The sequence below is a fragment of the Oncorhynchus masou genome, chromosome 9, assembly GCF_036934945.1.
Source record: "Oncorhynchus masou masou isolate Uvic2021 chromosome 9, UVic_Omas_1.1, whole genome shotgun sequence".
In the NCBI taxonomy this organism is placed as follows: domain Eukaryota; kingdom Metazoa; phylum Chordata; class Actinopteri; order Salmoniformes; family Salmonidae; genus Oncorhynchus; species Oncorhynchus masou.
The window spans coordinates 46,100,619-46,126,867 of NC_088220.1; the positions used below are offsets into that span (position 1 = coordinate 46,100,619).

General features: G+C 41.1%; 1 protein-coding gene across 4 annotated transcripts; it reads left to right on the top strand.

Moving 5' to 3' along the window:
- Positions 1–26,249, top strand: LOC135546045 (myeloid leukemia factor 1-like). 4 transcript variants are annotated; one of them, XM_064974140.1, is made up of 8 exons: positions 555–1,964; positions 2,315–2,398; positions 2,876–3,038; positions 21,763–21,849; positions 22,031–22,171; positions 24,278–24,437; positions 25,025–25,172; positions 25,393–26,249. In XM_064974140.1, exons 2-8 carry the CDS (start codon positions 2,349–2,351, stop codon positions 25,475–25,477), a joined length of 834 nt encoding a protein of 277 aa, XP_064830212.1. In that variant the 5' UTR covers positions 555–1,964; positions 2,315–2,348; the 3' UTR covers positions 25,478–26,249. The 4 variants fall into 4 exon arrangements, with proteins under 4 accessions (XP_064830214.1, XP_064830212.1, XP_064830213.1 ...); XM_064974142.1 differs by lacking the exons at positions 555–1,964; positions 2,315–2,398 and adding an exon at positions 1–288; XM_064974141.1 differs by lacking the exon at positions 2,315–2,398 and having other exon boundaries at positions 557–1,964.

Consider the following 26,249-nt stretch of genomic DNA (forward strand, 5'->3'; position numbering starts at 1 on the left):
TACTTCAAGGTCTTAGAGCGAGTGCCATCACCGACTGAAACGCTATTAGCGCGCACCCCGCTAACTAGCTAGCCAGTTCACATCGGTTACACTAGTTGAGATTTCTGCTCTTCGCTCCGTTGTCAGTTTAGCGTACATTTCACAGATTTTAGTAGCATAAATATTTTTTCGGACTGCTCACAGCTCTGCTCTTTTCTGTCCATAAGAAACAATTGGATTGGTGGAAGAGGCAGGCAAGGAAGGAGGGTGTGGTCAAGCAAGGCATCCCCCGAGGCTAGATGCCCTAAGGTTTTTATCAGAACGGGCGTAGATTAGTTTCGCCTTTTTTCTTTTCCCGACATGAGTTTGTGGTGTTTTACTTTAAAAAATAAAATAAAAGTAACAAAAATAAGGGATAAAAAAACTTCATTAAAATTATAGCTCACAACTGTGCTGGGGGAGCGGGTGGGGGCATTAAGGAGTGCATTCACATATCTACACATTTTCATACACACAAATTATATTATTATTATTATTTATTTTTCTCTCTCTCTCTCTTTCCTCTCTTCTAGGTCAGTTTCAGCATTGTGGACATGGGTGTGTGTGTATCTGTGGCCCATTTGGCCTGTCCCACGGCTTCCTTCAATGATGGGTTGTGAGTGGCTCTGTTGCCCCTAGTTGATTGTCCCTTTTATACCATGGCTATAATTCAACACATTTACTGCTAGACATGTGTTCATTTGCAGGTAGAAATGTGTTCAACATCCACTGTAGATAGCTACAGTAGTTGCCTTGGTAACCAAACAAACCGACATGCTAGTTTAGCTAACCCAACCACCAGTCATAGCTAGCTATTATGAAAATCAAGTTCCAAAAATTCCAATAATGTTTTCAATTCGGCTTTTGCTTTCAAAAGCAGCTCACACATAGACCATTTAAATGATAATGCCCGCCTCGAAGCCGGTGTTTGGAGGATATATTTTTACTTGCCCAATGTTCTAAAATGTAGCAAGTTTCGATAGTAACCAGGGGCTGTCACACACCGGGTCGTAGGAGCTGCTTCATAGCTCGAAACAGAAAATAGATATTTCATACTTCACTTTCCAACACCCGTGGAAATGTTTAACAGTCTTCTCGGGGTATTTGACGAGGACCATTTCTTCTCGTAAGCGGTATCAATATTGTATTCTGCCACTCGTTCATTCGACTGTCGGAATATTTTTCTAGAAAAATAATATTTATTTTAAATATCAGTCAAAAGTCAACACCACTTTGATCATGACACATATAAACGATAAAGATAAAGGATAAGAACGACTGTACCCACCCCTTGTCTAAAATGAGTCAGTAGTGTAGGCTATTATCAATAGCGTTATAGTATGCCAGTAGTGATTGTGTAAAATAATGAATGTGGAGAATGTATCAGCACAACTGCCAATATGCTAACATTCCATTCAAACAATGCAGTCAATCCCCAGCCGTACTCTGGCTAAAATCAGTTCATGATAGGATTTACACAAGTTGAAAATGCAACAAGTACTGATATTGTATCATATAACAGCACTGACAGCTTTTCAACATTTTTTAGAACGGTATGGTCTTGTGGCACACGCTGGTAAAATAGTTAAGGCAAAACTTTCGAATATTGTTTTTATGGAGCGAGCTCCGTTGTCACGACAGCTACTGACAACATTGCGTTGTGCTGATAGAGCCGCTCGAGCTTTGAATAGCCGCCAATCGCAGTGTTCGTCGGAGGTCATGTGGCTGTTTGTTCATCAGCCCAACGTTCTAAAATGTAGCAAGTTTCGATGGTAACTTCATTGACACCGAGCGCGGGGGGCTATAACGGTCACACACCCGGTCGTTGGAGCCGCTTCATTGCAGGAGACAGAAAAGAGATATTTCATACTTCACTTTCCCCGTCCAACACCCGTGGAAATGTTTAACAGTCTTCTCAGGGAATTTGACGAGGACCCTTTCTTCTCGTAAGTAGTATCTTTATTGTATTCTGCCACTCATTCATTCGACTGTCTGAAGATTTTTCTCGAAAAATAATGTTTATTTCAAATAGCAGTCAAAAGTCAACACCACTTTGAACATGACACATTGTCTCAGAAATTAAACAAGAACGACTGTATGCTACCCACCCCGTCTCTACAATGACGCTATGTAGGCTATTATCTATAATGTTATATTTTAAGAGCTGCATTCACAATCAATAGGTTGAAGATATTATTATGGGGAAATTGTGTGCCCAATTCCAATGCTTTGTTATCAGCATAGCCTATTTCCTTATATAAGCAGTTCCAGACTGAAAAACTGTTTATATCTCCAGGCCATCGGACTGCTGAACAGCTATCACTTGCTGCATGGCTACCTGCCTGTGCTCTGCCCTGCACCTTGAAGACTTATGCCCCATGTGTATATTTTTTAAACATATATTCTACACAGCCGCTCCGAACACCCAAAACCCTCCGGTTGTCCCCACCCACCCCACATCTAGCTATGACTATTTGTACTATTTTCACACAGAAAAATGCCAATCACTGATTTGACCGAAGAAATAAGGCAGAGCAACACTGCCTCCTTCATTTATGTGTTTGGGGAGGTGTTCCACTAATTGATAACTAATACAACTATGCCTACTCATATTAATTGTGAATTTGGTTGTATGACAGACAGTAAATTATGAAATGGTGAATGCCTGGTGTTAAGAAGTTTCCTTCCTTCCTTTATCTCACCCCACTTTCCCTTTTTCCAATCTACAGCTCGTCAAGGTAGGACCATTTGTTTTTCACTCATCAGCACAGTCATCAATTCTGCAAAGAATTACAGAACCAGCATCTCTGGGAACGTTGAGGCTAATTCCCTCTCTTCTTCTTTGTCTTCTCCACAGGGATCCATTCCAGGCACACAATACCCGTGTACAACAGATGATGCGGAGTTTCTCAGAGCCCTTCGGTCGGGACTTCATGCCCAGTCTGACTGGCGGGCGGGAAAGGGGCCACGTATCCGGGGACCAACTCAACACTAGCATGGTGCCACGGGAGGACCACAGGGTGAGGACTGCTGCTTTGACTGTGACACACTGACTGGGGTAGGGTAACTAGGGCCAATGTGTTGTTCTGGTGAACCAGGTTAGGTCCCACACATAATAATAATTCATTTGTAAAGTGCATTTTCTATGCTCAATGTGCATGACACGAGTAGCCTGGGAGTATCTATATTGGCTAAAGCACATACAGATCCTGACTAGGATATGTCAGGTCAGGAGAGGGTTGTTGGCTTGAATCTCAAACAGGTGACTGCTTTAGTGCCTCTAGTTCATACCCTATCATTAAGCTGGTCTTCTTACTTGGAGAGCATTTCCCTTTGGATTTGTTCTCCTTATCTGTTTGTGCTATTATGTCAACTCTTTATCATGCCAAACATTTGTCTGCACAAACAGATCTGAGACCAGGCTATGTTCTCTTGGCTTGAGAAACAAAAACTGGTGACCATACCTCCCAGTACATTGTAGATTCTCCCCATTCACTTGTACTCTCTTGGTGAAGGTTTGAAATCATATCCTTGGCCCAGGAGTTGGTCAGTTCCTGGTACTGACCTACATACTGTCCTCCTTAATCTGTGTCAGTGAGTGAAGGAACCCAAACACCTGCACCACAACTCGCCCCCCTCCACCCACCCCCTTCATTTCAGCGTCGAGCTTTCAAACAAACAAGAACGCTGACCAGCCGAAAGAGATAAAAAAGAAAAGGGCTTAGGTTTACTGGGGTTGTGATGGAAAATGGCCATAGACGTGTAACCGGATCCCCCCCTGCTGCCAGGTCAGGCCAGCGACGCTATAGTGCTTATTGAACCTCTGCTGCTGCTCTGCTGGGGCACTGGAGAGTGTGGTGGGTTGTAGAAGGGCAACCTCTCGCCTCTCTGGCCTGAGGAGGGTATATTTAGAGCATTGTTCCAGTGACACAGTGCTTTCTCACTCACACACCAATGGCCCTCTTGAGGACCCTGCTGCCCGAGCTGTTGAAAAGACAAGTCAAAACAGACATTTTGTTTTCATAGCTGTTTGGCCCATGGTTACATGCAGCAAATCAGGAAGGACACACTGTACACATTTCTCATGACAGCATTGGTTATGAGTTTATCACAATATAGTTCTGTTTTCTCATAGACCTGAATCCTGACTTGAGATCCTTGTACATAACATTTTTGTGCAAATCATCCATTGACATAAATGCATGATTGCAAAGTTAACCATGTGCAAAGTTAGGATTCAGTGTGTGGTTCATTTTCTCTGTAAATTTCAACAGTACTGAATTACAGTTTCATGAAATTTAAACACTAGCCTATTAGCTCAGCTTTCCAATGCAGTTATATGCATTTTCTATCAGAAGGCAAATAGAACATGTAGGCTGGTGGGAAGGCCACCACATTTTTTTAAGATACCCCTACCCGAGGTAGAACAAAGCACAACCATGTTTTTTCAAATCCCTAATGTCTCCATTTTATGAAATGGATGGTTGTATCCAAATACCTTTCTGCAAAAGTGGTTAAATTGATGGATATTTTGACACACCCCCTAAATTAAAAAAGTACAGAATAATGCCTGGCTGTAGGGAAAATGGACCGCATAAGCTCATGTAACCCAATATTGCAAGCTCTGATATCGCAACATTTTAAAATACAAGTAGTCAGTTGTCTGGCATACATACATACATACATACACAAACAGAATTAGGATATCATAATGCATCTTGGTAATATAAACCTGTAAACACATAGATACAATAGGCGGAAATGTCAGCTATAAATATTTATGATGAATGTAAGCTTTACTTTTTGCTACGTGCTTAAATTCTAACTTTCCATCTCAAATGTGCTCTTATTCGGTGATGTAACATCCTGCCTGACAAAAGTACATACAGTTACACATGTTTTCTGATGTTGTGGCTAGTGTAATCTGCTCTAAGTAAAGCAAGTGGGCTCTGACATTGGAATTAGATTAGATGTTTTCCATAATTGTATACAACACTCATGCCCATAAAGACTGATTTGGTGTAAATCCATTTTATTCGGAATCCAATATGGTCAACATGATTACATTCAAACACCTTCGCCTGTATATAATTTGCCCTTGTTAATTTTGGATTGAATGTTTTTCTGTCTTTTAAAAATGTTTAATCTTAGCATATCTAGAACTATGGGTGGCACTGCCACTGCCTCTTGTTTGAATACCAGATCCAAATAGCTTTTCAATGTGTGTTCATCTCATTCACACACTTACACTGGGCAATTCTGAAAAATATAATAACAAACCTTTGACGACACAAAGCACATAGTAACATAGCCAAGTAACAGGAAAGCAACCTGTAATACAACATTCAGTCATTCTAGTAGTGTATATGTACAGCGCTAACCTTTTCCCTCTTTCCCCACTGAAACTGAATCAACCTTGCACACTTAGTCTTTGAGGTGACCAGGACATGAGTGTGTCCTAACAGGGTGAGGAGACAAAGTAGCCAATAGTGTTTGTAACTGGCCATTCTAGGCAAGCTCTCTTTCCTGTATGACGGGCAGGATATTGGGGCTGTGTGGTGATCAGTTTCCAATTTTACAACAGTTAGGTGCAGACTCTCAGGGGGTGAAGCTTGCATGCCAACCAGGGTTGGGCTCAATTTGAATTGAAGCTGGTCAATTCAAGAAAGTAAACTGAAATTCCAATTCAATTATTGAGAAAAGGGCATCTATTTTCAATGACTTCTCAACAAACTGAAAGGGAAAAGCTATTAATGTAAAAAGTTAACATTTTTAGAATTTTTAATTCAAATCACTTCCTGAATCGACTGACTTCAATTTGAATTGAGCCCAACCCTGAAGCCAACAGGACCCTTTGACTAATTGGAATGTTATCTCAGCCTGAATGATTCTGAGGATACTTCAGTAGTGAAATGGGTTCTGAAGGAGAGTCTGAAAGGGCTGTCACAAACAGACCTGCCCATAGACCTTTCCAACGCTTAATTTAGTTTTTAATTTGTCACAATTCCTGCAGTTCACATCCTAAAAATTCCTTAATATTCTTCTGGAAGTCGGGTAGGATGATCATTTGGACGATATTAACTGTGGATAGTTGGCTGTGAATACAGTCTGGGACAGGACCAGCGGGAGATGAGGGTGACAGAACCAGTGATGGCGACCTCAGGAAGAAGTGTTATGATGGACGCAGCACAGCTCCAGACATACATATTGTACATTTTAAAGATGATCCCTGGGCTTTGATGGACTGTAAAGGGTTTGCAGAGGAGGTGGTGCTGGTCAAGCATGGTGCACAAAGACCACTATCTCACGGTCAATCCCCAGCCACCATACACGATCACATACAGCAGGGCTGCCCAACCCTCTTCCTGGAGATCTACTGCCCTGTAGGTATTCAGTCCAACCCTAATTTAGCATATCTGATTCAGCTAGTTAAGGTCTTGTTGAGCAGCAAATTAGTAGAATCAGGTGTGTTAAATTAGGGTTAGACTGAACCCACAGGATGGTTGATCTCCAGGAAGAGGGTTGTGCAGCCCTGACATATAACATCTTTGTTTCAGTTTGACCATCCTAAGGGGCCTCTTGTTTGCCCTAGATGGCATATGTCCTTAAAGGGATGTTGGGATTACTGCACAGTTTCCCAGACCAATGCATGAGTCACCCCAACATGAAAGCTTATTCTTTACATGCAAGTCCAGTTCCGGTATCACATGGGCTGGCCAGCCATCGCAAAATAGGTACATATGATGGCAATGCACGACAGCACTTTCCAGGTGGCATTTTGGCTACTGAACGGTCTACTGACATGTGACAGTCCAATTCCATGGTGTCTCTGTCTGTGGTAACTGCCAGAGGGGAAGACTGTTGGTGGAGTGGACCTATCGAGGACTGGGAGATTCAGGATGGCATTGACATTGAAGAGGTGCAAATCCTATCATATGTGAAAGCCCAGTAAGTTGATGGCATTTCTCATCAATGAGTGTCAGGTTGTTTTGGTTCAATGTGGGGAACACCTGCCTTATGAGCTTGTCATCATATGTGGTTACATCCTCCCCATACCTATAATGTCACCATGTCAACATGTATGGCGTCTCCAGGGCAGACTGGGAGATTTGGGATGGCATTGACATTGGAGAGCTGCCATTCCTATGTCATGTGAAGGCCCACTAAGTTGATGGAATTTCTTGACAATGAGTGTCAGGTTGTATTGCAAGAGTAGGGGCTGAACAAATAAAATCCACAATGAGAGTTTTCAGTGTCTGAGCCCAATTGTTTTTCTTAGAGCCGATGAGATTACAATAGCCACAACATAAACGTGTTAGTTAGTGTATGCATTTCTGTCAGGCAGAACTATGCAGCACTGAATGACAGCAAAGTTGTCTATTAATCAGATAGCAAAAATCCTAAATAGTCATACTGTGCCTTCAGAAAGAATTCATGCCCCTTTACTTATTCCATATTTTGTTGTGTTCGAGCCTGAATTCAAAATTGATTAGATATATTTGTTTTCTCTCACATATCTACACACTGCCCCATAATGACAAAGTGAAAACATGTTTTAGTAATATTTGCACATTTATTCAAAATGAAATACAGAAATATCTAATTTACATAAGTATTCACACCCCTGAGTCAATACATGTTAGAATCACCTTTGGCAGTGATTACTGCTGTGAGCATTTCTGTGTAAGTCTCTAAGAGCTTTGCACACATGGATTGTACAATATTTGACCATTATTCTTTTCAAAATTCTACATGCTCTGTCAAATTGGTTGTTGATCATTGCTAGATAACTATTTTCAAGTATTGCCATAGATTTTCAAGCAGATTTAAGTCAGAACTGTAAGTTGGCCACTCAGGAACATTCACTGTCGTCTTGGTAAGCAATTCTAGTGTAGATCTCGTGTTTTAGGTTGTTTTCCTGCTGAAAGGTGAATTCATTTTCCAGTGTCTGGTGGAAAGCAGACTGAACCAGGGTTTCCTCTAGGATTTTGCCTGTGCATAGCTCCATTCTGTTTATTTTTTATCCTGAAAAACTCCCCAGTCCTTAACGATTGCAAGCATACTCATAACATGATGCAGCCACCACTATGCTTGAAAATATGGAGAGTGGTACTTCATAATGTTTTTTATTGGATTTGCCCCAAACATGACACTTAATTTCTTTGCCACATGTTTTTGTAGTATTACTTTAGTGCCTTGTTGCAAACAGAATGCATGTTTTGGTATATTTTTTACTCTGTACAGGCTTCATTCTTTTCACTCTTTCAATTAGGTTAGTATTGTGGAGTTACAATGTTGTTGATCCATCCTCAGTTTTCTCCTATCACATCCATTAAACAGTTTTAAAGTCATTGGCCTCCTGGTGAAATCCCTGAGTGGTTTCCTTCCTCTCTGGCAACTGAGTTAGGAAGGATGCCTGTATCTTTGTAGTGACTGTGTGTCTTGATATACCATCCAAAGTGGAATTAATAATTTCCCAACTCTCAAAGGGATATTCAATGTCTGCTTTTTACATTTTTACCCATCTACCAATAGGTACCTTCTTTGCAAGGCATTGGAAAACTTCCCTGGTCTTTGAGGTAGTCCATGCAACTTATGTGACTGGTTAAGCAAATGTTTACTCCTGAACTTATTTCGAAAAACATTATTCCACTTTGACATTATGGGGTATTGTGTGTAGGGCAGTGACAAAAACATCTATATTTAATACGTTTTTAATTCAAGCTGTAACACAACAAAATGTGGAAAGAAGTGAAGGGGTGTGAATACATTCTGAAGGTACTGTATTTGCTATTTCCTTCTATTTTATCTCTGTATTTACAGGTCTATATTTCCAATATGCTAATTAAGATATGCTAATGCTGTCTGTGGGGTGTAGTGCAGACAACTGACTACTTGTATTCAAAATCTTCTCAATATGAGAGCTTGCAAAAAATATTTGACTTCAAATGTGGTTAAATTGATATTGTGACACCCCCCTAAACTAATTTTTTTTATATATAAGCTTATGTGGCCCTCCCCCCTCCAGCCAGGCATATTCTGCATTTTTTTTTAGTTTAGGGGGGTGTCACAATATCAATTTAACCACATTTGAAGTCAAATATTTTTTTAAATTTCATAAATGGGAGAGATAAGAGATGTGACAACATGGTTGTGTTGTTTTACATCAAGTAGGGGTACATTGGAGGCTCCTCAGAGCAGGACGGGGAAGACCTCTACTCAGTGAATTTCAGGAGAAAAAAAGTAGTTATACATTTAAGTTATCGTTTTTAGATAAAACTATACTAAATATATTCACGTCACCAAATAACTGATTTAAAGCATACAGTTTTGTAATGGCCTCAATTTAGACCTTCTAGAGCACATATGTCAGAGTCAAGGCCCGCGGGCCACATCCGGCCCAGCGAGAAGGTTTTTTACGGCCCCTGGGATGATCTTGATTTATTATTAGAACCGGCCCGCAGACCGCAGCAAGCCGGCAGCCCGCAGATCTTTTACACGCACCAATACTACATTTCCCACAATGCAACGGTGACGCACCGAGCAGTAGGCTGCTTCATTTCAATATTTATTGGCACAGCAGTCGTCAGCATCACAGTAAAATTAACTTTCAGATACCCATCAAAAATGGCAAAACGGAAGGTGGACACTGAGAACCGGGGTTTCAAACAAGGTGGGAGTCGGAGTATATGTTCACGGAGGTAGCTGGAAAACCTGTGTGTCTTCTGTGTGGAGAAAGTGTGGCGGTACTGAAAGAGTATAATCTGAGACGACATTATGAAACGAAACACGCGGACAAAAACAAGAATATGGACATGGAACAAAGGCTACAAAAGGCAGAGGAATTAAAACGAGGCCTCAAATCTCAACAGGCTCTGTTCAAAAAAGCCAAATCACAAGGCCAGGCTGCTGTCAAGGCCAGTTTTATTTTGGCAGAAGAGATCGCTAAATCAGCCCGGCCATTTACGGAGGGGCGGCAGTGGGTGCTGCGGAGTTCGCCCGTTTCCTCCCCGACACAATGCCCCAGCTGCGCATCCAGGCTGCTCAAACGTTGTCTATGTTTGGCAGCACATACCTGTGTGAACAACTTTTTTCTTTGATGAACCTGAACAAAACATCACACAGAAGTCGACTTACTGCTGAACACCTCCACTCAATTCTGAGGATTTCCTCAGCTCAGAGCCTTACCCCGAACATTGATGAACTTGTGGAAAAGATGGGACACCACCAAGTATCACCCTCAACCTCAAACAAGTGAACATTACTGTGCAATCACATATTTAGAGTTTTTACTCAGTTCAAGTTTAAAAGTTAAAGTTTAATATTTGTTTTCACTGCATGTTACTTCTCCTTAAACAAAGTGTTGTTTTTGATTAATAGATTTTTGCACTTTATTTTATTGTATTTCAATCCAATTATATTTTAAAAAATATTTCAGTTGAGTGGATGATAGAAAATTGCTATTATTGTTTTTTTCTTTGAAGTAAATTTAGCCCACTTTTGCTAAAATAGAAAATATAGGCTACTGATGGTGCCTTGAATACCGGTTTCTTTCATTTAATGTTCATGTTATGGGGATTTTTATATAAAGGAAATTTGTCTTTTGTGTCTGTTGAAAATTAAAGATTACTGACAGAGCCATAAGAAAATATTGCTTTATTTATCTGATCATATTGGAATATATTTGTTAGGTTTTCAGTAGGTTCAATTAGGTTCACTAGACTATATGCGTCATTTAAAATTTTTTCAATGAACATTCGAACAGTCCGGCCCTCGGCTTGTAGCTAAATTTTTTATTTGGCCCTCCGTCCATTTGACTTTGACACCCCTGTTCTAGAGGATAGCATGATGGTGTAGCCGGAGGACAGCTATTTTCCATCCTTCTCTGGGTACATTGACTTCAATACAAAACCTAGGAGGCTCATGGTTCTCACCCCCTTCTATAGACGTAGTTATTATAATGACTCCCGGAGGACGTCCTCCAACCTATCAGAGCTCTTGAAGTATGAACTGACATGTTGTCCAGACAATCAAAGGATCAGATAACAAATCTAGTAATGAAAGCATAAGCTACAGCTAGCTAGCAATGCAGTATATAGAGTGTGGTGAGTAGTTGACTCCAAGTGAGAAAGATAATAGTTGAACAGTTTTGAACAAATTAACTTCATCAAAAATGAAGGAGAAGCAGCAGAGAGTGAGAGAGAGAGTTATGTCATTGTACCTTTTTCTTCTTAGTTTCCATTTCACTTAGCTAATGCAGCTAATTTTAGCCTACTCAACAACTTGACTCAAACGAACAGAGTGGAATGTTATTTATGTTAGCTAGCTGGCTAAGGCTATCCAACACTGCAACTCTTCCAAGTCAAGGTAAGCTTTCTGTTTTATTGATGTATTGTCAACAGGGCCCGCTGGTGTAACTGCTAATCTGCTTGCTGTACAATACTGCCTGATTGTACACATTGATTGGATTGTGAGTTTACTAACAAATTATTTCTAGTTTGTTGACAATAGCATTATTATTATTTATTTTTGTATTTTCCACCCCTTTTTTCTCCCCAATTTCGTGATATCCAATTGGTAGTAGGTACAGTCTTGTCTCATCGTTGCAACTCCAATACGGACTCGGGAGAGGCGAAGGTCGAGAGCCATGCGTCCTCTTAAACACAACCCAACCACACAATGCTCATCCATCCTGGAAGCCAGCCGCACCAATGTGTTGGAGGAAACATCGTACACCTGCCAGCGTGCACTGCACCAGCCCGCCACAGGAGTCGCTAGTGCGCGATGAGACAAGATATCCCTGCCGGCCTAACCCGGACGACGCTGGGCCAATTGTGCGCTGCCCCTTGGGCCTCCCGGTCGTGGAGCCTGGACTCGAACCCAGAATCTCTAGTGGCACATCTAGCACTGCGATGCAGTGTCTTAGACCACTGTGCCACTCAGGAGGTGACAATAGCATTAATATGGTGACAACAATGTAGGCTGTGTAGCGGATATGGTATAAATGTTTGCCTTAGAGGTTTTTGCGCCTTGTCACAGACACCTGTTTTGTTGTGCACTGGTGTTCACAAGTGAAGGGAAAGGTGAGAGAGCAAGTGATGCTGTGTGTTGCTGCTATGAAAGTGAACTGTGTGTGTGGGTGATTAAAGGTTTATTCATTGCGCCAATTCTGTTGCAAAACGATTCTTAAATGGAAGCAGAACAAATGGAAACAAAACAGAGAGGGACTGTCCAATAGAAACTGTTGTTTTAGTTGCAAAAAAGAATCAATCAGTCACATGTATTTATGAAGCCCTTTTTACATCAGCAGTTGTCACAAAGTGCTTATACAGAAACCGAGCCTAAAACCCCAGAAAGCAAGCAATGCAGATGTAGAAGCACATGGTGGATAGGGAAAACTCCCTGGAAAGGTTGGAATCAAGGAAGAACCTAGAGAGAAACCAGGCTCTGAGGAGTGACCAGTCCTCTGCTGGTAGTGCCAGGTGAAGATTATAAGAGTACATGGTCATTAATGCCAGATTGTTCTTCAAGATGTTCAAACACTCATAGATGACCAGCCGGGTCAAATAATATTCACAGTGGTTATAGAGGGTGCAACATGTCAGCACCTCGGGAGGTGCAACTGTTTGGACTAATGATTACACACCCCAGATCAGCTAGATGCAGGCAAGAGTGTGCAAGGCAATATTGAATGCACCACTGTTTGTCACCTTGTTTGCTCAAATTTGTCTCTCAAACCTTTTTATAGCGTAGTTGCAAACTTACATTTTTAGGCTAGGTTGTAGGAACCTTATGATGGGTATAGGGCAAATTTCAGAAACATGTAGTAGGCTACTAGCCAAACCTATCAATGTTACATTGAGCTGGGTGAATGGAATATAAATGATAGTCATTCATATTCCATTCATACGAATGACTAGTATGAATATTATTGTCATTATTTATATTATGCTATAATCTTAAACGGTGCTAGGGTTGCAAAGCGACCTGTAGTTTACCAAAGTTACCGGAATCTTCAGTAATTTTGGTCATTAACAGAACATCTATTGCAATCTATTGTAACTTTGGTCAATTATACTTGAATTACATTTTTATTTGAAAAATTCATATATAGTATTCATTTTTTTCTATTTCCATATTGTCCATGAGTTTCTAGTAGATAATAGCCTAATTAATGAAAAAAGCATCTAATCAACAATGGCATTATTTTCAAACATCTATGCAACTCTTCCAATATTTACTTTTTTCACAACTGCTGCCACCAATTTGATGCAAAAACATTACCAACAAATGCATACTGATAAAATAAACTAAAACAAATACAAAGGATATTTCAGGCTGAAACCCTCATTAACACCAATGTTATTAACTAAGTTGATGGTTTATATTAATGTTTACAGCTTTGTCATTAAATGTTTTATTTGAAAAATCATGTTATTTCATTATTTGGTATATTTTACATGTGATAAGACCAGAAAGATAGCATTTTTTTTTACAGACACCTGTAAAAAATACCCAAAATGGCCACTAGACATCTTGTGATAACATCCTTGAATGATACCAAAATTCTGGTAGTATACTGGTAAACTTAGAAAGTTTCCAGTAATATACCCTCCCTTTGCAACCTTAAACGGCACCGACCGCCACTGCTCAAAAACTAAAGCCCTTTTTGAGGATTGGTCGATGGTCTAATGGTCATATTCATTAGGACATAAAAATGTTCGAAAACATTTTGCAACAGATTCTGAAAATGAGTGTTTCTTATTGAACAAGTTCAAGTTGTCTCTCCCTTTTTCAGTCTGTTTTCTTCCGTTTGGTGTCTAATGGTCATGACCGAGATCTGTGTAATGGGCCTTCGCTCCCATTTCCCCTAAAGACACCTTCTCTCCCAGTATAAAGGTCTCATGATGACCAGGCAGCTGCCCTGCTTTAGAAGCCCTGAGGTGCTAAACTTAGTCCCTGTGTCCTTTCACTAATCCTGCACCCCTCCCCGTGTGCCCAGTATATTTATCCCTGGTAATTAATTTCAACGTTCACCAGCCTACATAGGTCATTAGTAGAGCACTACATTGGGAATAGGGTGCCATTTGGGAGGTAGACACTGTTTTAGAGAGCACTACTGTAGCAAGCTAGCTCACAGTTGAAGGTGTTGTTGGTAAGAGCGTGTGGTGCACTGCACAGCGGTAGCTAGTTCTGTAGCAGTGGGCTGTTGTAGGGATATTTGAAAAGCTACTGGTGGATGCAGGGCTTTGCTTTTTTTAAATAAAAAATAGTTTCTATTCGTTCTACAGACTGATTAGTCTTCTCTTTTCAGCAGTAGGAATTTCTTTCCAACTATACATTTTTCCCCCGATTTGTATTTTAAAATCTGAAAAAGGCAAAGCAACAGCTGCAACCATCCATAGAAATATAATCCATAGATCCCATTCAAGTCAGAACTGGCATCCATTGCTAGTGTACCCATGAGTTTAACAGTCAAACTGCCAGGGTAAGAGGTTACCAAACCCTTCTATGGATTATATGTCTATAGCCACAATGCAACAAGCAATATATTTGGCGTGCATGCTGCCCAAACTGCGGTCTTCCCGGCTGTAGGCATACCTGTAACTGCCAAAGTAAAAGAAACACTTGAGTAAACGAGGGATGCAAAAGTATAGTGCATTCAGAGAGTATTCAGACCCCTTGACTTTTTCCACATTTTGTTACGTGACAGCCTTATTCTAAAATGAATCAAATAAATGTTTTCCCTCATCAATCTACACACAATACCCCATATTGACAAAGAAAAAAAACAGGTTTTTAGAAATACCTTATTGACATAAGTATTCAGACTCTTTGCTATTAGACTCGAAATTGAGCTCAGGTGTATCCTGCTTCCGTTGATCATCCTTGAGATGTTTCTACAACTTGATTGGAGGCCACCTGTGGTAAATGCAATTGATTGGATATGATTTAGAAAGGCACACAACTGTATATATGTTGACAGTGCATGTCAGAGCAAAACCCAAGCCATGAGGTCGAAAGAATTGTCCGTAGAGCGCAGAGACAGGATTATGTCGAGGCACAGACCTGGGGAAGGTTACCAAAACATTTCTGAAGCATTGAAGGTCCCCAAGAACACAGTGGCCTCAATCATTCTTAATAAATGGAAGAAGGAACCACCAAGACTTCCTAGAGCTGGCCGCCCGGCCAAACTAAGCAATCGGGGGAGAAGGGTCACTCTGTCAAAGCTCTAGAGTTATTTTTTTGGAGATGGGAGAACCTTCCAGAAGGACAACCATCTCTGTAGCACTCCAACAATCAGGCCTTTATGGTAGAGTGGCCAGACGGAAGCCACTCTTCAGTAAAATACACATGACAGCCTGCTTGGAGTTTGCCAAAAGGCACCTAAAGACTCTCAGACCATGAGAAACAAGATTCTCTGGTCTGGTGAAACCAAGATTGAACTCTCTGGCCTGAATGCCAAGCGTCACATCTGGCACCATCCCTACGTTGAAGCATGGTGGTGGCAGCATCATGCTGTGGGGATGTTTTTCAGCGGCAGGGACTGGGAAACTAGTCAGGATCGTGGCAAAGATGAACGAAGTACAGAGATCCTTAATGAAAACCTGCTCCAGAGTGCTCAGGACCTCAGACTGGGACTACGGTTCACCTTCCAACAGGACTACGCCCTAAGCACACAGCCAAGACAACGCAGGAGTCTGAATGTCCTTGAGTGGCCCAGCCAAAGCCTGAACTTGAACCCGATCGAACATCTCTGGAGGGACTGAAAATATATGTGCAGCGACGCTCCTCATTCAACTTGACCGAGCTTGAGAGGATCTGCAGAGAAGCATGTGAGTGCCAAGCTCAAGACTCAATGCTGTAACTGCTGCCAAAGGTGCTGAGTAAAGAGTCAGAATACTTATGTAAATGTAATATTTAATTTTTTTTTAAATAAATTGACAGCAATTTCTAAAAACCTGTTTTTGCTTTGCCATTATGGGGTATTGTGTGTAGATTGATGCGGGGAGAAAAAAACAGTTGAATCAATTTTAGAACAAGGCTGTAATGTAACAATGTGGATAAAGGGTTGAGAATATTTTCTGAAGGCACTGTATACAGTATAGATAATATTTGTTTGTAATTTTTGTAAAATATATATATATATTAGGGCCGGATTAATGCAGGGGCTTACCGGTGCTGAAACCACTGGGACCAGGCCCGTGGGGGGCCCGGTGTGGAAGCAAAATAAATAAATAATTATATATATATTTATTATTTTTTTGCTTCCACACCCAGTGGTTTCAGCACCGGTAAGCCCCTGCATTAATCCGACCCTTGGTGGATGTTGTTTTGGGTTGTTCCTTTTGCTCTTCCATCTGCTTGGCAAGCGTGCTCTGGCACCCACTGCAGAAGGGTTAGCAGCTATGAAAGATATTATTGCTCCACTACCGATCTCAAGTATCACGCATGCTTTAGTGAATCCGCACCCTATATCAGATACGTGCACACAGGAGCACACACACATCAGCACACGCACCTACGCGCACACACACAGACATTCACAGCATCGTTGAAGTAAAGCTGCTGTTTCTTTTGCCAGTTTGCTGAGCATTCGATCCCCCCAGCCTGTGAATATGTTTAGTCTTTCCTCTCAAAGGTTGTTTGGCTGTTTGGGAATATCACATTTCGTTCCCTTCCATCACACTCAACTACTTGCTTAGTTAATATAATCTTTCATAAGATACCTTGGATTCAGAGGAGTTTGTTTTATTTCGCTTCACTTTAATCACTCATTAAAGAAAATATAAAATTGTTTTATTTCTGTTAATTTAATTTCACTACGTTAATTAAAGCCAAGATCACATTTCAGCTTTTTATATACCTGTCATAATAAAAAAACAACTTTATCATGTGTTTTGATTTATAAAAGGAAATGGGCACTTTGTCGCTAAAGTTACTCCTACTCTCTGTATCATTAATCTGCTGACCAGTTTTTTTATTTTTTTATTAGGGTAGCATCTTTAGCCTCCCCAGTGGTTTCTAACAGTTCCTAGTACCCATGCCTTCATAGCTCGCATGTCCCTCCAATCCCTGAGAGCTGAAATTAAAGCCCTATGCCCTGGCCTCAGTGTGACTCATAGCTCCGCTTTAACCAGCGAGAGGGGGGAATAGAGTAAGACGCGATGCCATGACAGGCTGGGAGGGGGGAAAGGGGACCATGAGTTTAAAAAAATCGAGCAGTAGCACAGCCGCCTCCAAAATACTGTATTAAAGCCCCTGCGAGTCAATACTTTACATTTTACACGATCAACCTCTGCGACCATCTAAAAATATGCCCGACATGCGAGTGTAACGGGCATTTATTTGTTTATACATGCTATTCAGAGATATAATTGGCCCGTCGTGCTACATACAGGCCTATCAGGGGCAGCGAGGAGCGTTTTACATCACCCTGACCTTTGGAAAAGAGCTGAGCGAGCAACCGAGATAGATCCAGACTCTCCGCCCCCCACCCATCTGCCCACCCGTTGGGTCCATGCAGGTTTTTTTCAGAATGAGGATATGTTTTCAGTGTTAAACCCCCTGTAATCCATGGCAACGGGTCCCAATTACATGGAGAGCATAGCTCTCTCAACACCCTCCAGGCTGAGCTCCAGCCCAACCTTTCTCCCTCTCTCTCTGGTGTCTGTATCCACATACGGTGCCCCTGGCTTTGGGTTGGGATGTTTAGGATGCCTGCCCAGGCCTCCAGGGGTTATAAACACCCTGAAGTAGAGAGTCAGGGGAGCAGCGGCAGGGGAGCAGCGGCTAGGACTGAAATAGTCTTTCTCCCAATTTGCACATTCAGCAGGTTCTAGGCCCCATGAAAATGTGGGAAGGCCTAAGGTTCAGATTCACAGTGTAATATAACAAGAAAACAAAGCTAAAGAGACTATAGACTACATACTGAGAACAAACTGAATACATGTGTAAAGACGGACACTATTTTGTATATGAGCCTTCCTGTCTCAGTGGTGCCTTGCTTTCTCAGGCTTCTTTGTGAGTGCGTGCGTGTGTATATGTGTGTGCTTATGTCTGTGTTGCTGCTGCTCTGCACTCTATGTTCATTCTGTATTGTACTGCTTTTCAGAGGATAAGCTAGTCGCTTTCGCCTTTCGGCTGTGTTGATAGCACGGTTAGTCCGGCAGACTACTCAAATGCTATAATGCAGCACCATTCCTTGCTTCAGCCATAAACTGACCATTGGCAAGTACTAACCCCCCTAACCTACACTATATCTTTATAGACACACACAGCAAGTTTGAATCTAGCTGGAGTTATGGTAATAATGTATTATTTGTTGTATTATTTGTTATATTATTATTATTATTATTATTATTATTTGACCCTGCTGATCATCTATGAACATTTTAACATCTTGGCCATGTTCTGTTATCTCCACCCGGCACAGCCAAAGAGGACTGGCCACTCCTCATAGCCTAGTTCTCTCTAGGTTTCTTCCTAGGTTCTGGCCTTTCTAGGGAGTTTTTCCAAGCCACCGTGCAACTACACCTATATTGCTTGCTGTTTGGGGTTTTAGGCTGGGTTTCTGTATAGCACTTTGAGATATTAGCTGATGTAAGAAGGGATTTATAGATTTATAAATACATTTGATTTTATATATTGTGAATCTGAGCAAAGGCCACATTCACAGTGCATATATGTGCCATGCCAAATTGGTAAGATGTGGGAGTATGCATGTATGCACCTAATACCAAGTGTATGTGTAGGCTTACTAGGCTACGTGTGTGTGCATGCAATTGTATCTACCAGTATTAGTGCGTGTGGTCATGCACACACGGCTTGGTTGTTTTACGAGCTGGTTGACCCCTCCTGTTGATGGTGTTGGGTCAAATATTACCCCAGCCAGCTGGCACCCACAGCGGGCCAGATCAACTCTGCTGGCTGGCTGGTACCCATGGTGGCTCAGCCTAGTGATTTAGCTCACTCTAACAGTCCTAGGAGGCCTGTGGTTAGTTACTGTAACTTACACTCCACTACAAGAGAGACTAGGATCATGTGGTTGGGTCGAGTATTGTAAAACAGTCAAAGAGCTCTATTTACCCAATGACATGCACAGGATGTTGATTTAAAGCCCTATTGGCCCTGGTAAAAAGTTCTGCACTATAAAGGGGATAGGATGCCCTAACGGACGCAGCGTAAAGCTACGCTAACTTATCAGTGTGATTTTTTGCGGTTGTGATGTTGTTTTTTTTTCAAATCACAAAGGTTGCATATGCCCAACTAATGCACGTTACTAAAACATTTTATCCGCCAAGATGGAGAGGCAGAGTAGGTGAACAGATCTCCACATATGTGGTTCCCACTATGAAGCATGGAGGAGGAGGTGTGATGGTGTGGGAGTGCTTTGCTGGTGACACTTTCAGGGATTTATTTAGAATTCAAGGCACACTTAACCAGAATGGCTATCACAGAATTCTGCAGCGATACGCCATCCCATCTGGTTTGCGCTTAGTGGGACTATCATTTGTTTTTCAACAGGACAATAACCCAAAACACCTCCAGGCTGTGTAAGGGCTATTTGACCAAGAAGGAGAGCGATCGAGTGCTGCATCAGATGAGCTGGCCTGCACAATCACCCGACCTCAACCCAATTGAGATGTTTTGGGATGAGTTGGACCGCAGAGTGAAGAAAAAGCAGCCAACAAGTGCTCAAGATATGTAACTCACCACCTGGATTTGGTCTTATGTAGCAAAATGTAAAATTGTGTTTTTTACATTGGATAAAAGTAGAGACTCAGCTACAACATGGTATATCTTACACTGCAATGGGAAAGTAATACTGCTTTGAAAGTTGATACATTTGTAGAAATGGTCTTTGAATGTTTTGGTATCTAGAGCTTTTTGTCTACACCCATTCAGCATCGTTCACACCATCTTAAGCTTTAGCCCCACCCATCTCATTTTGCTCTCGGAGCATTCATAGCGCACACCTAACGCTCTGGCCGAAGATTTGTTTACCTCTGGATAACATAGAAACAGCCTAACCAGCTCTGCTGGCAACAATTTCATTACGCTTTTTTTGCCAATGTTTACTGACACTGGCCATATTCAACAGGTGTAATAACGTCATACACGTAACGTTAGCTAGGGAGCCAGCCAGCTAACATTAGCTAGGTAACAGTACACTTTAGCTTAAGACATGTAGCTAGCTAGCTAGCTAGGTAAACAACATGTAAGATCACACACGTTACGTTAGCTAACGAGCCAGCCAGCTAACGTTAGCCAGTTAAACACTACCCTGCACAAATCTGCTGGGAGCTAACCAACCAGGTTTAATGTTAGCTGGCTAACATTAGGCTCTAACTAGCAAAGCAAATGGCTCTGGGATACGAATAATATCGTCATACACGTAACGTTAGCTAGCTAACAGTACACTTTAGTTTGAAATGAAACCACTTTTGTGTAATATCTGAAAATGTAGCTAGCTATCTTACCCGTCTGTATACATCATCATGCATGATGGACGTGTTTCCCTGTCACGGATGCCATGCCACGGGTGCCCTTAGTTTGAAGATGTAATCTGGAGGCCGGTGTTTTCTCCATCTCTTTAGCTATCATACTCTAATTCCACTGATTTCAAAACTCGATCCTCCAGAAAGTGGAGAGCAACATAAAAAAACACACACAAAAACAGGGTTCAACAGGATTACCAACACAGACTGACCAGCTCAAATAGACAGAAGCCCTCTATATGGCAGACCAATCCGAACTCCTCTCTCGGCATGTCCAGCCCACTCATTATCTCAGCCAATCATGGGTTGTGGGAAGGTTGCTCACTTTCCTGTGACTTAACCAACAAGGCTCGTCATTTAACAATTTTATTCATTTTTACAGACATAAGTTTGTTATTAAGGCACATGAAAGTTCACATTCCAGAAGGCCTTTCTGCCAAAAAAAATGCATTTTGATCAAAATAAAAAACGTTCAAATGGCTCTCCTGTGAAGTCGTGACTCGCGTTATACGCCTAGTGTCCTGAAACGCGTCACATGTGGGAAATCCTTCTAGACTGTTGAAAAACATTCCACATGAAGCTGGTTGAGAGAATGCCAAGATTGTGCAAAGCTGTCATCAAGGCAAAGGGTGGCTACTTTGAAGAATATAAAATATATTTTGATTTGTTCAACACTTTTTTGGTTACTACATGATTCCATTTGTGTTATTTTATAGTTTTGATGCCACCACTATTCTACAATGTAGAAAATGGTAAAAATAAAGAAAAACCCTTGAATGAGTAGGTGTGACTGGTACTGTATATTTAACGAGTATTGGTTATGTTTTAGTAAAAAAATAACAGCATACAGTGTTCAACTGCACACTCTGATGGTGTCAAAATATGTCCACGCTCCAGGCGGACAAAGGAAATACTCTCCGTGTATCTCTGATGAAAGATGTCCAATATAGTGATGAGTGAAGTTAGCCTACATTTCTAAATATATTTTAACAAACTAGATTTTGAGTATAATTGTTAAGCTATGGTGTGAATCCTTACTTTAGCATAAGTCAAGCATTCACCCAGTCATGCATTGATGTCAATGGGAAAATAAGTGGAAATTCGACTAGTGGAAGTTTTGCCCCTATGATAGTACAGCTTGGAGGGAGATTTTATATTGTATGGTATATGGATGTCTGTTGTAATGGTGGTATGGACCTTAAAGTTGGTTTTGAATGGCCCATTGTTCTTGTTCCCTCTGCAGGACATGGAGTCGAAGAATCCATTCAGTATGTTGGACAGCATGATGTTTGGCGTGAGGAACAGGATGGAAGACATGCACAGAAACTTTGTGAGTCACATTGTGTCTCTTCTCAGACCCCACACAGCCCATACAAATAGAATTACTAGAAGGGTAATAGTATGAATTAATTAATTCTATTTTTATGACAGACTTTGTTCATTAGTGTTTTAGCATGTGTGTTCTACATGGCTTTATACTCACGTCAATCTGTGTGTGGGTTGTTTTCCAGGAGAACCTGTCCACAGACTCAAACGGCAACACCAACGCCCACTCATTCAGCTCTTCCTCAGTGATGACCTATTCCAAGGTTGGAGACGAACCCCCCAAAGTGTTCCAGGCCTCATCCCAGACACTGCGCGCCCCTGGCGGGGTATGTACACTCAAGTATGGCCAGAGATACTGCTGAGGGGCTGGGTGAGGGCTCTCCAAGCTGATACTGCACTGAACACTAAGGAAGAAGTTGTTTACGAGAACAGCAAGCCCTCAGTCATATAGAGAGTATAAGAAGAGTTTAATTCCAAAATGCTATACATCAATTCATTAGATTTTATTGTTTAAAGAAATTATGAAAGAGATTGGTGTATTTTTTTCACTATCTAATCATGGCATGGGGATGTTCAATGACAGACATGCACAGTATTTGTTTAAAATCTATCACTTGATGGTTTCATGTTAGAGACAAATCAATTTTTTTAGCAAAATGCTTTATATTTCTCTCAGAGAAATAAGTAGTACTGCTAGGTTTTACACAAGCAAATGTAACAAATATTTTTTGTTTATAAAAAACTGGGCAAATTATACATTTGTTGACAGTAAATATAAGTATGTAAAACATTTTACATTTTAGTCATTTAGCAGATGCTCTTTCGTCGGGGCATGGACTCTACAAGATGCTGGCCCATGTTGACTCCAATGCTTCCCACAGTTGTCAAGTTGGCTGGATGTCCTTTGGGTGGTGGACCATTCTTGATACACAAAGGGAAACTGTTGAGTGTGAAAAGCAGCAGCGTTGCAGTTCTTGAAACATTAAAACTGGTGCGCCTGGCACCTACTAACATAACACGTTCAAAGGCACTTAAATATTTTGTCTTTCACATTCAGAACAGGTGTTCATAATCAGTGTATAGGGTTTTGGGAGATTTTTTTTCATGCACCTAAAATCTATGAAATTGTAGACCTCCACAAGTCTGGTTCATCCTTGGGAGCAATTTCCAAATGCCTGAAGGTACCACGTTCATCTGTACAAACAATAGTATGCAAGTATAAACAACATGGGACAACGCAGCCATCATACCGCTCAGGAAGGAGACCCATTCTGTCTCCTAGAGATGAATGTACTTTGGTGCGAAAAGTGCAAATCAATCCCAGAACAACAGCAAAGGACCTTGTGAAGATGCGGGAGGAAACGGGTACAAAAGTATCTATATCCACAGTAAAACAAGTCCTGTATCGACATAACCTGACAGGCTGCTCAGCAAGGAAGAAGCCACTGCTCCAAAACCACCAAAAAATAAGCCAGATTAGTTTGCAACTGCACATGCGGACAAAGATCATACTTTTTGGAGAAAAGTCCTCTGGTCTGATAAAACAAAAATAGAACTGTTTTGCCATAATGACCATCGTTATGTTTGGAGGAAAAAGGGGGAGGATTGAAAGCCGAAGAACACCATCCCAACCGTTAAGCACAGGGGTGGCAGCATCCTATTGTGGAGGTGCTTTGCTGCAGGAGGGACTGGTGCACTTCACAAAATAGATGGCATCATGAGGCAGGACAATTATGTGGATATATTGAAGCAACATCTCAAGACATCAGTCAGGAAGTTAAAGATTGGTCGCAAATAGGTCTTCCAAATGGACAATGACCCCAAGCATACTGCCAAAGTTGTGGCAAAATGGCTTAAGGACAGCAAAGTCTAGGTATTGGAGTGGCCATCACAAAGCCCTGACCTCAATCCCATAGGACATTTGTGGGCAGAACTAAAAAAGCGTGTGTGAGCAAGGAGCCTACAAACCTGACTCAGTTACACCAGCTCTGTCAGGAGGAATAGGCCAAAATTCACCAAAATAATTGTGGGAAGCTTGTGGAAGGCTACCAGAAACATTTGACACAAGTTAAACAATTCAAAGGCAATGCTACCAAATACTAATTGAGTGTATGTACACTTCTGACCCACTGGGAATGTGATGAAATAAATAAAAGCTGGAATAAATCATTCTCTCTACTATTATTCTGACATTTCACATTCTTAAAATAAAGTTTTGATCCTAATTGACCTAAGACAGATAATTTTTACTAGGATTAAATGTCAGGAATTGTGAAAAACTGAGTTTAAATGTATTTGGCTAAGGTGTATGTAAACTTCCGACCTCAACTGAATGTCTGACACAGCAAGAGTTTCCTGATGCTGGCTTTCTCAGTCATTATTGTCCATCGCCTCTTTGGTAACTCATTCTGATTGGCTGTCCCCGTGTCTAGATTAAGGAGACTCGGCAGTCCCTGAAGGACTCAGAGAGTGGTCTGGAGAAGATGTCCATTGGACACCACATCCAGGACCGAGGACACGTGGTGGAGAAAAAACACAACAAGAAGACAGGGGAACGGGAGCTCAACCAGGACTTCCAGAATCTGGATGAATGTAAGTCAGTTGTAGTGTAAGGGGGAGAGCATCCCCCCAAAAAACAAAGGGTAATTCTTTACTTTAACCCTGCAGGTAATATGCGTTATGATGTGGTTCTAATGCACTGTAAGACATGTTGAAAGAATGTGTCACTCCCTTATGTCTTATTATCATCTCATAATGATCATTACTTGAGTCTGTTGAAAATATCCTACATAAAGAGATATCACATTATAAGCCTGAAAAACATCACAAAGGTGCATACATGCTTATTAGAATAACACATAATACTTGCGGTCTTTAATTAAAGTGTTACCAATTTATTAATTGTTTTTTATGATGCTTTGATTATTTTAAGGCATATAGGTTATCATCAGTGTTCGCTGAATAGTCATAAAAAATACAGAATTTACTGTCAGAGGATTTTCCTATCCCAGCTCTGTTTGAGGTTTATATAGTCTGAGACATTCCGTTATGTTCCTATCTCAGAGAAAATAAGGTATTCAAATTCCAAGGAACTGCCCCTTGCCAGGTTAATCACAGCATCCCACAGAGTGATACCTAAACTGTTCCTGACCCCTAACCTCTGCCCTTTCCCCTCATAGCTGAGGCGCAGTCCTTTGACGAAGAGTGGCAGCAAGAGGTGTTTAAATTCAGACCATTTGGCCCCAAGTCCCGTCTGGAGGCCCCCAAGCCTAGGGTGGTGCATCGGGCAGCCCTCACTGCCACCACCGGCCACGACCAGGGACGTAGGTCAGTCATCATGTGTCCTAGGTCATATAATAACACGTAGGACAGATCCGCTCGAGGAGGAGTGGCCATAAACCAAAACAAACCATTTCTGGATGCTACATCAGTGAACATTTAGGTTATGATTGAAGTGTCAATATTATACTACAGTTGATCAATGGTTTATTGAAATGTGGGTTGATGGATGAATGATTTATGTCTGCTTTCTAATTCCCCCCCTCAGGGACAAAGTAAAACCAAAACCTGAAGGAAGGAAAATACACATCGAGGATCTCAAAGTCAAAGGATCAGGCATGGTGAAGCAGTAGAAATGTCTAGCAAATAAAGCTACATCAGGCAACAACTCTTTGATGCTTTTACCTGTCTCCAAGACAAGCTTGGTTTCCAGGTATTTTGTCTCACAGAAAATCAGACAATGACCCAGTTGTTGATATGCTTTTTACCCTTTCATTTTCACGCTACCAAGTAAAGAACACTTGTCAAGTCAGGCACTTATGTCAGAGTAGATCCATACAAGCTTCTTCCAGAAAGCTCAGGACTCCTGTGGAAGTAGCATTAAGACAGGCACACATAAGCTACTAGCGATTGTATGTGATATATGATTTCAGAATCATGACATTGAGCAGACATTTGTCACATGTTATATCATTGGGCATCAGATCAACAGCAATGTTATCTCAGAAATATTATCCTTCTGCTTTTGGAATTGTCATGTTCACATTGTATAGATTGCATCAAAAGGAAACAAACGTATATATTTATGCAGTTAGACATTTGAAGTCCATAAGTGCACTTAGACGTCAAACTTGTGTGCTTTTTATGTGTAGTGGCCATTGATTTATTAATGTATTTTACCTGCTGTAATCTTTGTAAAAAATGATAATACCCTTTTTATATTGTTATTTGACATGGGGTTATCTTGTTTTTCACCATGCTATTAATTTATAACATAAAACACCAAAATTATGGTTGGGATGAAAGTGTCTGGTTCATTCTAAAATATTCTTATCATGGGATTCTTATAGATTGAACTCATAAGATCCTCAATTTGAAAATTAAATATTTAATTTCAAAAGCAAA

What these genes read in the sequence shown, in the direction of transcription:
- LOC135546045 (XM_064974139.1), top strand. Translation starts at nt 2,680, where the DNA reads ATGCCTGGTGTTAAGAAGTTTCCTTCCTTCCTTTATCTCACCCCACTT. An exon ending in CCAATCTACAGCTCGTCAAG is followed by an intron (nt 2,757 to 2,875) that starts GTAGGACCATTT and finishes TCTTCTCCACAG; the next exon opens with GGATCCATTCCAGGCACACA. An exon ending in CACTGCGCGCCCCTGGCGGG is followed by an intron (nt 22,172 to 24,277) that starts GTATGTACACTC and finishes CCCCGTGTCTAG; the next exon opens with ATTAAGGAGACTCGGCAGTC.